General features: G+C 44.1%; 1 protein-coding gene across 1 annotated transcript in view; it reads right to left on the reverse strand.

Annotated features, from left to right (window-relative positions):
• The window catches only part of LOC149346408 (fatty acid synthase-like), a 161,203-nt gene extending 149,892 nt beyond the window's left edge, over window positions 1-11,311 (reverse strand). The window contains 3 exon segments of the mRNA XM_089586406.1: window positions 634-834; window positions 5,871-6,200; window positions 11,176-11,311. Coding sequence (XP_089442532.1) covers window positions 634-834; window positions 5,871-6,200; window positions 11,176-11,308 — 664 coding nt within the window. The 5' untranslated portion in view covers window positions 11,309-11,311.
• Window positions 11,312-12,466: the final 1,155 nt, after the last annotated feature.

The following is a 12,466-nucleotide window of genomic DNA, read 5'->3' on the forward strand; positions in this document are numbered from 1 at the left end:
CAATAAGAGCGCAAAAAAACAATAAATTCAATAATTACATCGTCCGCAAAAAGCCCACATATTCCTGTAACGATTCGTGCTTAATCTCATCACCATCCTCACTACGCCCACTGCAGGACAAACGACTGTCCCATATCCCTCCAATTGTACTGTGGGGCCGCGGCGACCCTTTCCAAGAAAGCTGGCCGGGCAATTTCTGGATTGCTCTAAAGGGTGCTACTGTTAGCACACATATCAATGCCCTTGATCTTTTTTGAATAAGCGAGGAAAGCTATAGATATTTCCCAGATATTTAGAGTTGACGAAAATTTGCACATATGCGATAAACTGTGCGACAAAAACTGCGATTTAACGTGCATTCAAGGCTGATGCTTGAGCTTTTGCAGGCACTCACGTCAGCTGGCACGCGTTAGCTCGACAGTTAAGCCACTGACAGCTTCAGGTCGTAATGACATCAATTCCCAGGAGAATAGTGTAGAAATACCTTCAAATGTAGTTGTATGTGTGTACGTACTAGTATTTGGGGCAGGTTTCTGATTCACCCCTAAAAAAAAACAGTACACAATGCACAGAATAGTCCTGGCAACGCAATAGCAGTAACAACAGAAGCAATCTGTGGTAGAATATACTCACCGTCCGAGTCAAAAACCTTGCACATTCCGTGCTTCGACAGCAAGCCCAGCAGCATATAGTTTAGGGATGTTGCTGGGTCAAGCGTGACGTTACTGCCCCCCACTATGGCCGCATCACAGTTTCCCAGGCGCAGCGCCTGAACGGCCTCGTTCAGGGCTGACATCGTAGAAGAACAGGCTGAATCAATAGTGATACTGGGACCTGCGGCATAAACAAAAAAAAAAGACGGCACCTAAGACCCCTTACGTGCTGTGAATGCGAATGCATTTGTGCGTCAACGTGTGGGACTAGTTAACTATATTTGTTTACTAGCTAGTACTAGTTACTAAGTAGCACTAATTTATGAAAGGCCTTTTCGGTGAGCCGTTTAGGCCAAACTGAAAACGTAAGTGCCGTGATGAGACTAGAAGTTACGCTACCTGAACCGGAAGTGACGTGGTGGTCGCTTTAACCGAACCATCCACGTCACTTCCAGTTTTCATGACGTCTTCAAGTCTCATGACGTCACTTATGGTCTCACTTCTGGTATCATGGAACCAATTCAGGTGTCACTTCGGTCTTACGACAACACTTCCAGTTCTGGCCCTATGGTGACTCCACACTGAGCTGTCGCGGCCTGGGTTCGAAACTTACTTCGCAAGAAATACTATTTTTCTTCCTTTCCTGACGACGTAGGCACAGCCGATGGCGTCATGAGGTCACGTGGGGGTCAACGCCGGATTTTCTGACTGATGAGCCGTACAATGCTGTTGCAACAGCAACAGTGGTATCAAACTTCTCCGTGGTGGGCCATGATTGCGTCAGCAAGGCCACAGCTACAACACCACGAAGATAAAAACAGTCCATTAAGAATGTTTATTTTGGGGCTGTGTTAGGCTTCGATAAAACAGTTATGGTAAGTGCCTCACAGTTACAAGGCCCCCGACCAGATTCTTTCCTCAATACTTCCCAACAGCTGACTAGAGTTAAGCTTGGTAGCTTCCTTTTGGTAACATAGTCCCAATCCTCATACCGTACTTTGAAAATTTTCAGAGCTCACTTCGAAATGACATTTGATGGGAGAGCATATGATCGTGTGGAAATGTAGTTAGAGCTCACTCGCTGAGTCTAATCTTCGTGGTTACTTTTGATCATTAAATTGTTTTAAGCGTCATTCTTGGAAAATTCAGTTACACAGCGCTAAGGAATTGTGGAGTTTTTTACAATAACTAGGCTCTCATCACTGACTCTATTACACCCATTCGTTACATTTGAATGCTAAGACTTAATCCGCTTTGTGCATAAAATCTGTAACGGTTGGCAGCAGTTAGTTTCTGTTGGCTTTCTATCTAGAAAGAGTACTGAGCGAACATCAAATATTGAGGTTTGAGAGAACGAGAAATTTTAAAATCCATAATGGAATATTCTACTATTTAGCACTTTAAGCAAGCCAAAATATTTAAGAAATGACGGCCGATTTACTACGGTTTGGCCAAATGCGAATTAAGTTCGCTGGCCGTTCTGCTTTCACCTTGGTTTCAGGTCCAGGCTTGGCTCTCAAGGTCAAGCAGTCTTCTGCTTAATATCGGCGACATCGGGGACCCTGAGCCTCAGTGCTAGGGCAGTAAAATTGGAGGGGGCACTTAAGCTCCATCTTAGGGGTATTACACAATAGCGTTAATAGGTTAATGTCCACATATGCGACATTTTTCATTCTCTATATTATCTTTCACGCAAGCCTGCTCAAGAATTTCACTGACAAAAAACTGCCCCGGATTTACCTGGTTGCTCTAACTGCGACTTAGGTGCGTTAGCACTGTGGAGACGAATCCCAGACACAAGTCATAGTCGGGTCTCCTCAAATATATTTGGCTGTACGCGCTGAGCCAAGCGGGAACGCGACAGCGTGCCGCCGGCATGCAGTTAGGCAGCCACGAATGATGATGTCCTCAGGCTTAACAGGTGTGCTGGGGCTGTCGTCGTCTTCTGCGGCCGGACCATGATATAGCAATTTACCATTGTTTAGTAATGTTCTATCTTTGTTTAGCCTTTTGTGACTTTGATAATCGGGTTGCAACCAAATGTTTTTAAATTCATTCATCGGCTTCCCTCTTGCCATGTGCCCCATGATCTGCTCGTTGCGATTCGAGCCGCCATTCCCTCTTTTCGGAAGTCTCTGAATCTCCTTCTACACGGCACTCGACTGCTCGTTCGTCCGGCTGCTTCGTCATTCGCCTATTCCTTCTCTCTCTCTTTCCCGTTTAGGAAGCGTATAGTGTCTTCCAGGGTCTGCCTCGAATTGTCGCCTGGCTTTAAACACTGTATCGGTTGTCTCCCGTTGACGCCCTTCTCTTTTTCGTTGCTCTTCAGCTCGCCGTCCATGTTATTTGGCATCCGAATCTGTCAAACGGCCGTCTTCATCCGTAGTTCGCCGTCTGCTGCACTGCACGTTCCTCAGGCGTCTTCACCTCTTCTCCCTGGAATCTGCCTACTGCCGCAACCGCGTTTCCCGATCTTTATCTTCAAACCCTCTCTCCACTCAGCTGCAACCCGCGCGACGCCCTCCTTCCATTGGCTGCAGCTGGAACGACTCTCTTCCGAGCGTACCTTAGCTTAACTGAGTTACTTCGTCGCTTCAAGATGAGGATTAACGGATTTTTCACCAATGACCCTTTTAGTGTTGACTCGATAAAATGAACAAGTAGCGATTAGTCGCTGTCTTTTGCATGCCTCACCTGACCTGAATGTGTTTTGTACGCCACTGCCGCCATTTGGCTTTTGTAACTAAAATGAGAATGACACGAGAAAGGTATTCAATTATAAATTATTCAGTTGCCGTACGTTAATTCCACATCGTGACTCATGTACAGCATTGCCGTCCCGGCTAGCGCGGTTGGTAGCGCGACTGCTCCGGTGAAGCTGTGGTACCGGGTTCGAACCCCGGATCAGGATGAATTTTTATTTATCCTTGGAGGCTGTTTAACTTTACCTTTTAGCCGTAAGGCTGCCCTTGTGTGGATGTCAATGAGTAATTGCTCGCTTATTATAAACATACCCAACCTTGGGGGACGCCCCTCAACATATGACCCAAATTTATTGCATGACTTGGTTGGTCTGTGTGGGTGTTGTCCTAAAACAAAGAAATGCATATGTGATTGAGAGAAATGGGTTCAAGAAATAGACGTTTCTTTCCGCCTCTCGCTGCAAACCGGTGACGTCAAGACGGCATCCGAGCCTGTGATAGACATTAAGGGTGCATTCAAGAGGATTCCGAGCTCATCTTTTTACCGCGGGAACTCGATCTGCACGCCCCAGGCATTCTAAGAAACTTGGAATTATTGTTTTGTGCGGCAGATTTTTCTATTTAATCGAATTAAAAGTCCCGGCTCCCACCTTTTTTTTTTACTCACCTTCGGAAAGAGGAGGAAACCAACGCGCAGAGCGCCTTTCAGACAGCCGCGTGGCGCCTTGCCGCTCTGCCATCGGCGGAGTGGTACGTAGTGATCGGCGAAAGCAAAGAGTCTACTCATATTTTCATACCCACGGGCCTAATTTGCGGCTATGCTTGCGGAAACTATTTATGCACAGAAACATAAAAAACACGGTAGACGCGAAAGCGAAGCCGGCATGCGACTGGCTGACTCCTCCTCTTTTCGAAGGTGTGTTGAAGGCGGGAGCCGGGACGTTTAATTCAATTTAATAGGGAAATCGGCTGCAGAGGACAATAATTGGAACTTTCTTAGATTGCTCGGAGAGTGTAGATGGAGTTCCCGCGGTAAAATGACAATTTCATATTCCTTTTTAATCTACACTTTAAAGAATTGCGTGCCGTTGTAATTTTACCTCAGGGATCCGAGAGAAGCTGTCGTAATATTGTCGCAATTTTTGTGCCAAAGCGAGTGATTGTGGCGATGACTGTATTTAACTTATCACCTTTGTTATCTTATAGAAGCTGCGTTTTACGTTCAAGTCTCGTCTTTGTGATTAGAACGCGATAATCAATCCGTACAAGCCAGCTTCTCTTTCTCGACCGTGACCCTCTACGACTTGTGAATCATGCCAGTCATACTTGTCACTAGAGAACCACAGTCTTGCCATAGTGCTGCACAAAAATTAATATAGGCCTTCATTAAGCTCTAGCTGTTTTAAAGCGAAAGCCTTCAATGCCTCATCGTTGTCGAAGGAAGGTTGTCAGCAGAGGTGTCATGCTTTTTCTAGTCAGACCGGAAAAAAACATCTTAGTGCACGATGGGATTCGAACCACCAACGCATATGTAGTTCTCCTTGTCTAGGACGCTGGAGAGTGTTTGCAGAAAGCCGTCGAATCAGACGGATGCCTCGCAAACGTCCTCCAGTGTCTGCAGCATTTAAGATTCACAAACAATTGTGTACTTAATTAGCATCTTAACCACACATCAGTGACACAAGCAGACACCACGCTAAACGCTTTCGCCTCACCGCACTTCACGTCCACAAAGTGCCCCCAGAATTTTTTATGGAGGAAATGAGTTGAGAGTCCAGAAATGCTAGATATTCTTATGACAGAACTGCTGCGATGGTAGACGCAGGAATTAGGAGCATCACAATACATATATTGCTTAGCGTAAGCATTGCAAGGTGCGCAGTAGTGCAGCTAATGCGAAGTTTTAATGCATTACTTAGCTTATCTGCGGCGTCCACAGAAAGCGTGCACAATCGGTAGTAACTCGGGTAAGTTCGGAGGAGCGGCGCAGCCCAAGCGGCAGCCAATGGGAGCAAGCTCGGGTAAGATCGGCTACTAACTCGGGTAAGGTCCGGAAAGTTCGGAGGAGCGCCGCGCAAGCTGCAGCCAGCAGGAGGAAAGCTGGGGTAAATTCGAAGGTGAGTCGCGCTATCGGCACGAAAAGCTGCTCGGGAAGAGCACCATTGGTCGCACAATCCGCACAGGTGGCTGTCAAAGGAACAGACACCTGCCGTGTCTCATCGCTTAACTGCTCTTCCACTGCGATGATAGTGGAATGAAGACTCGCTGCCATCTATGAATGTTAGGCATAGAATGACCAATTTTCCATATGTGGGCATTAACATACGTGGCTTCCAATGGTGTGCGTTTTGATGACCAAGGTTAACTAAGTTACAGATACGCACTAACCACAAACCCACCAACACAAACAGATGCTCCCGGTAGTTTTGGTATACAAGCATCTACGCACGGCCAATGGAATTTCAGTAAACTTTTACCTCAAAAACAACAAGCAGATGTTCACGGTATCTCTTACCGTGGAAGTCGAACGAGTACGAGACTCGGTTGGAGAACATGCCCAGGCTGCAGCCGAGTGATGAGTAGCCGCAGTCTGCCTTCTTTTGGTCCATCTTGAATGCTTGCGCTGATTCAGTCGCTGTGGCTCCAACAAAGACGCCCACATTCTGGCCGCGAAATGAGGCCGGGTCGTAGCCGGCGTCCACGATGGCCTCGTACGTGGTCTGCAGCAGGAGCCGCAGCTGCGGGTCCATCATAATCGCCTGCCTCGGGTGCACGCTGAAGAACTGCGCGTCGAAGCGGGACAGGTCTTTGATCTTGCCGTGGCGTTCCGGAAGTCCGAGGTGCCCTGTGAGAAGAGAGGGATGGCACGATAGTGTTGGCTGTTCACTAATGGCTTAAGCATTTTGTTCATTCGACAGGGGAACTGTGAGGTATCTTGTCTTTACCTCTGCCACCTGCACGGAGATAATAATTGTGTAAGCGAGCGCCATATACATTTGCATCTTTTTTTCTATGAGTGTCGTCTCTTGTTAGGGAGGTTTCTTTTAGTGTTTATATGTTTGTATCTGTGAGGGGGGAGGGGGGTCTCCCTTTATCAATTCAATTCAATTCAAGGTTTATTTTCCAGTTTACACTGGAAGGCTCTAAAAGCTGCTCTGGGCAGCTTGACGTGGCCACTGAAACCTTCACTTGGCTTTTACAAAACGATAAAAACAGTGGAAACGCAATAAATAGACCACAAAAACAAGAGCAGATATAATACAACACAAGATATAACTTATCATTTCATTAGTCCTCACAGAAAATGTAAAAACAACGTAAAACAAAGAAGGAGCCCAGACAAGCAACGCTTTGCCAGGCTTAACGCCAATACAAGATAAATGAATAGGAGCTAAATGATCAAAATAAAGAAATAAAGGAAAAAGCGCAGCAGTATACCAGAAGAGCTGTATACGCTATCGCGTAATAACACGCTGTGTCCATAAAGTGATGCATTCCTGTCACGCACTGACGCTGTCTTCCAGAAAAATAAATCATTTATCTCATAGCATGACGCTCGCCACAATTAAATAAAGAAGTACAAGAGTTACCTCCTGGATGTCGGCGTCTGATGGGCACGCGTTAACTTATTGCATGGTTTGTAGCCTCGTCACTGAAACGTTATTCTCTAGTCCAACGCTCTCTTCTGTCGCTCTACTGCATCTCCTGTTTTCTTTATGCTTGTGCCACGCCAGAAAAAACTTAATTGAGTTTCTGTTCCACAATTTTATGTCTTTAGGTTTGCACTCGGGTTATTCGTCACCGATCAGGGCTGTCAAAATTGAACGATTGCACTCTTCCTCCGGAAGGATATGGCAAAGCTGTCAAATATGGCTTGATAGCGCATGCCTTACGGTACTTTCTACCCACTCCAGTAGTAATTTAGTTGCTTTTATGACTATTTAGCTTTTTAGTGCGTATATTGCGCAAGGAGACCTTGATTCCTCACGAGCAAATAAAGACATTAAGCGAAGATGAAATAGGAGAGTGACATTAAAGTAACAGTGTTGGTAAAATTTTATAGAACAAGGCCACCATTGGACAAAGAGTGTCATAGCACAAGGTATATTTTTTTACACAAGTTGGGCTCGAAGATCACTTTTTCAAGCTTTCCATCCCACAATAAGCGGCCGGGGAAGAGCTTGTGCCCAATGCATCACCAATGGGCACCCGCTGGCACTAGGGATCGAACCCCTCCCCTCTTGCATGCGAGGCGGGTGCTCACAGCACTATAGGGTACCGCAGCAGTGTTAAGTATGTCATTCAGAAAGTATTGAACGGCGATACAAACTGCAAGACAAGCAGACGTTGCAGCTCTAGAGGACAGTTGTAGAAAAATGTTAGAGGGATAGCTTTTTCATACGCAACAATTCTGGACAAAAGCAGTTTCAAGCAGGAAACCTTTTGTTAACGCAATTTTTTTATGTGATGTGAGATTTCACTATAACAATCAATATATCCATAGATCACCCGACAGCACTCCTGTATTTCTTTTTCGGTTAATTTTTTTGCTATCGTCAAACGCGTCACCATTGGTTTTGTGTGGCAGTCTTAACTTCATCCCCTCTAGAAATATTGTTCATTCAGTGCCACGCTTCATTTCCTCCCGTAATCATTGGCGTTTTCTATCGTCCACCTGATTTAACCGATCCTTTTGTTGCCAGTTTTCACTAAGCACTTCGGGCGATAACCGCGGCTGACCAACATTCTCCCATTGTTCTTTTCGGCGACTTTAACTTTCCTGTAATAAACTGGTCTGACCTTTCCACCACTACATGTAAAGATAACATCGAACGCGATTTTGTCAACACGTGTCTAACCTTAGGTCTGTCCCAGCTCGTGTCAAACACGACAAGGCCAAGCGATCATTCCTCCAACATACTCAACCTCGTATTATCTTCTCACCCTGATAACATCCTGCCGCTTCTTCATTTACCAGGACTCAGCGATCATTTCGTAATACAATCCACGTCCTTCTGCCAGTTGTAACGCACAAAAAAAATTAGAAAAGCATTAACTCTATACGGCAAAGGCAACCATGCAGCCATTAATTCTGAGCTCGCTGATTTCTGCATGTTGTTTCTCCGCGATTTTTCAGAGCGATCAATCAAAGATAACTGGTCCCTTTTCAGAAACAAGATGCATAAACTTAGAGATAAACACGTACCTACTATCACCATCACCGAAAAACCATCGTCACCATGGTTCAACAAAGAGCGGAAACGCCTCAGAAACAAAAAGAAAAAACTTTTTCGATCCGCAAAACGCTTTGACACCACATCTGCATGAGAAAGATATTATTCAGCGGAAAAAACATACTTATCTTTATCAGGCAAAACTAAACGTACATTTTTTCTCGTCTGCCCTACCTTCCATGTTGCACACCAACCCCCGCAAGTTCTGGAAAGCTATAAACCCATCACATTCTAAGCGTCTAACATTACATGACGACGGCAACAACCTTATCCCGGAACAATAATCTAGCCACGCTTTTAATAGCTTTTCTTCTTCAGTTTTTACAAAAGAACCTGACGGTGACTTACCGGATTTCCCAGCTCTCGGCCACCCAGCTATGCCACATATTACATTTGATGCTAATGGAATCATGAAACTAATTGAATCATTTAAACTTACATCTTCATCTGGTGTTGACGGCATAAATTCTCAAATCCTAAAAAATACTAAAAACAGTGTAGGTGTAATATTGTGCCACCTCTTTCAGCTGTCCATATCAGCAGGTGTCCTGCCACAAGATTGGAAAGTTGGTAAGATCATTACAGTCCCCAAAAAGGACTCACCTGTTTCATGCAAAAATTACCGCCCCATTTCCCTCAGAAGCGTCTGTTCGAAACTAATTGAACATCTTATTTATTCGCACATAGTCAATTTCCTTGTCTCCGTAAAACTCTTCCGTACTAACCAGCATGGCTTTTTGAAAGGACGTTCGTGTGTCTCCCAACTGGCTCTCTTTATTAATGACCTAAGCTCCAACCTTGGCCTAAACGTTCCTATTGACACTTTCTTCCTTGATTTCGAAAAAGCTTTCGATAAAGTACCGCATAAAATACTGCTACTAAAGATATCGCGTCTAAATCTTAATTCGTTAGTATTGGAATGGCTTTGTAACTTTTTGTCGAACAGAGAGCAATTTGTCTATGCTAACAGTCATTCTTCTCCACTTAGCCCGGTCATTTCAGGTGTTCCCCAAGGTACAGTACTAGAACCTCTGATTTTCCTCATATACGAGTATATTAACGATCTTCCTTCCAGTATTTCCTCTACCATCCGCTTATTTGTTGACGATTGTGTAATTTACCGCCCAATCACTAACAGTAATGACGCTGGTACTCTTCAACAAGATCTTAACCGAATCCAAACTTGGTGCGAATGTTGGTTAATGTCTCTTAATATTTACAAAACATGTTTGATTTCGTTCCATCGTCGGCAGATGCATACTCCTTCTAAATACACTCTTTTCGGTTCAGAAGTGTCGTCCGTCTCTTCCTGTAAGTACTTGGGTACTACTGTAACGCAAAACCTAACATGGTCATCTCATATCATGAACATCGCTAACGAGGCTAATTATTCCCTTGGTTTCATACGGCGCAATCTACGATTTGCCACCCCACCCATCAAATCATTAGCATACATAACTTTTGTCCGTTCTAAACTAGAATATGCTTCAGCAATATGGGATCCTCACCAGTCTAACCTCTCTTTAACCTTAGAAAAAAATACAAAATCGGGCTATCCGCTTCATTTATTCTGATTATTCGTACTACACTAGTGTGTCTGCTTTAAAACCTAGAGCTAACTTACCCAGCCTTGAAACGCGACGAAAATTTCTCGATTGTGCCTCTTTTATATGTTTTATCATTCATCTTTAGTAGAATCAGTCAGATCACGTGCTTATCGCCTCTCAAGCCGTATTAATCACCATAAGGCCGTCTACCCTCCTACCGCAAGAACTACCGCTCATTCTCGATCTTTTTTCGTCACGTCATCACGGGACTGGAATGATCTACCACAGGACGCCGTGCATCACATCAACGCCATTCATTTTAAGAACGCTATCAACACCATTGTTGTTTAACTGTCATCCCCATCTCTCATGTAATGCCCCATACCAGGAGCCTTTCAGGTATCAAATAAAAAAAACAGAAACTGTTACATGCGATCGAAGAAAAGATTTTAAAAGAAAGATTTTACTACATATCAGAAGAATGGACATTACCATCTATATTTCCATAACAGTATCTTACATTTCAAAATTTTTGCCGAGAATGTTGGACTTGTGACAGTTGCAAGGAAAATGCGGTACATTTCGATCGTAAAGCTGGGAGCTTCAAACTGCTAGGGCAAAACTAGTGTGTAGAGATTATTAACGCAAAGATTTGGGAAAACAGTATTGCATTCGTCCAAGTAGAGACAAAGGTGTGTAGTTGCTCTCGCACTCAGGTATATTAATATAAGAAGATATCTTATAAGGGGTTTTGGTATTATGTTTTCAAAACAGTTATGATACCTACTAACATTTAGATTATTGCGAATTTTGCGGAAAAGAATTGTTTTAGGGGGGCTTCTTTACTTGGCGTACTCAGATTGACGACGAATAGTTCCAGCGGTAAATTTCAGCAATAATGGTAGGTTTCAGTAGTTGAGAAAAGCTTGACATTTTACTAGCAACTAAATTCCTCTTCTTTGCAGCCTCCCAGTGGATGTCCTCTTTGTCTGCGTGCATAGTTACAGCTCAGATAAGGCAATTCGTATTAGAGGCTTACCTGGAGGCCATCGTGTGTCATCCCTTGTGACCAAATCAATTCCTCCGTACAGTTTCCCTTGAAACTCAGTGAGGTGATCCGCTTGCGGGAAGTAGGCGGAGAAGCCACTGATCACGATTTCGTCGTCCTCCATTCCTTCCTGCACCCAAAGAAATCAAAACCCGGAAGAAGAGAGGATATCACTTCTAATCGTTTCGTGTTGCACCTCTATGAGGTTATTGCGCACACGCTGCTCTCGACTAAAAGGAGTGCGTAATGTAGAAGTATGCAAAACAATGTTTTTTGTTTATAATTTTGTCAGAAAGTAAACAGCTCAATTCAAACGTACGAAATAACAGGGCATACCCTTGACTTCCAAATTCATTGCTTACAATCCTACACGCCATTCCATTTCAGTATTTATTTATTTATTTATTTGAACATACCGCTGGCCTCACATTTGAGGCCGTCGCAGGAGAGGGACATCATATACACTAAAATAGCACAGTTCAAGTAAGTGTAAACACAAAGGCGATCGTAGTCCAGCAAGGAAATATGCATTATACATTAGCTGTTAAAGATGCCGCCACCCGAAGAGATGCTCAGTCTCATTGCCGTATGAAATCGAAGGTTTTGCCGAAAAAATTAAGGGTAGAGGGGTTTAGCTAAGCTTTTTCTCCCAGTAATTCTAAACTTTCACTTATTCGTATGATGTGCTGGGCATGAACTTCTTGAACCACCGCTATCTTCATTGGCGAGTTCATTATTATGTTCAATATGTTCATTCTTTCAGACGCTCCATAACATACTGCCGTTTTATTACACCTCTTGCAATGCAAGTATTTTGCGGTTTACAGACGGGATACGAGGGCGTATGAAAAAAAAGCAAGCTGTTGCATTATGAAGTTACCACATATCATCGCAAATACCACGTCAACAAAAAGCAGCCACAAAAAGAAAACGAAATTGATGTAGTTAGGTGAAGCATCAGGGAATCATGACCGGGAATTTGGGAAAAGCGCTTCTAGTTTACTTTGCTGTCACTACGCGGCGCAGTGCTTTGCACATTAAAAAATAGCGCGCTGTCATAATCCGTGAAGTAATAAAGCAAGATAATAACCGAATGAACGATGGGCGTCATACGGAATTCCTGGTAATGTTTCAGTGATGGTGTGGTCGAGCGGAGTTGAGTTGGAACGCACGCCAGCTCACATCATTTTTCCTGTCACACTGGGCGATACACGGCTGTAGCCTATATGTGGCCTTTATCATTACTAACTCCACTGGAACCTTCATTCTGCACTTCGGAACC

Source organism: Amblyomma mixtum, chromosome 4, assembly GCF_055824585.1.
Source record: "Amblyomma mixtum isolate Tamu chromosome 4, ASM5582458v1, whole genome shotgun sequence".
NCBI lineage: Eukaryota > Metazoa > Arthropoda > Arachnida > Ixodida > Ixodidae > Amblyomma > Amblyomma mixtum.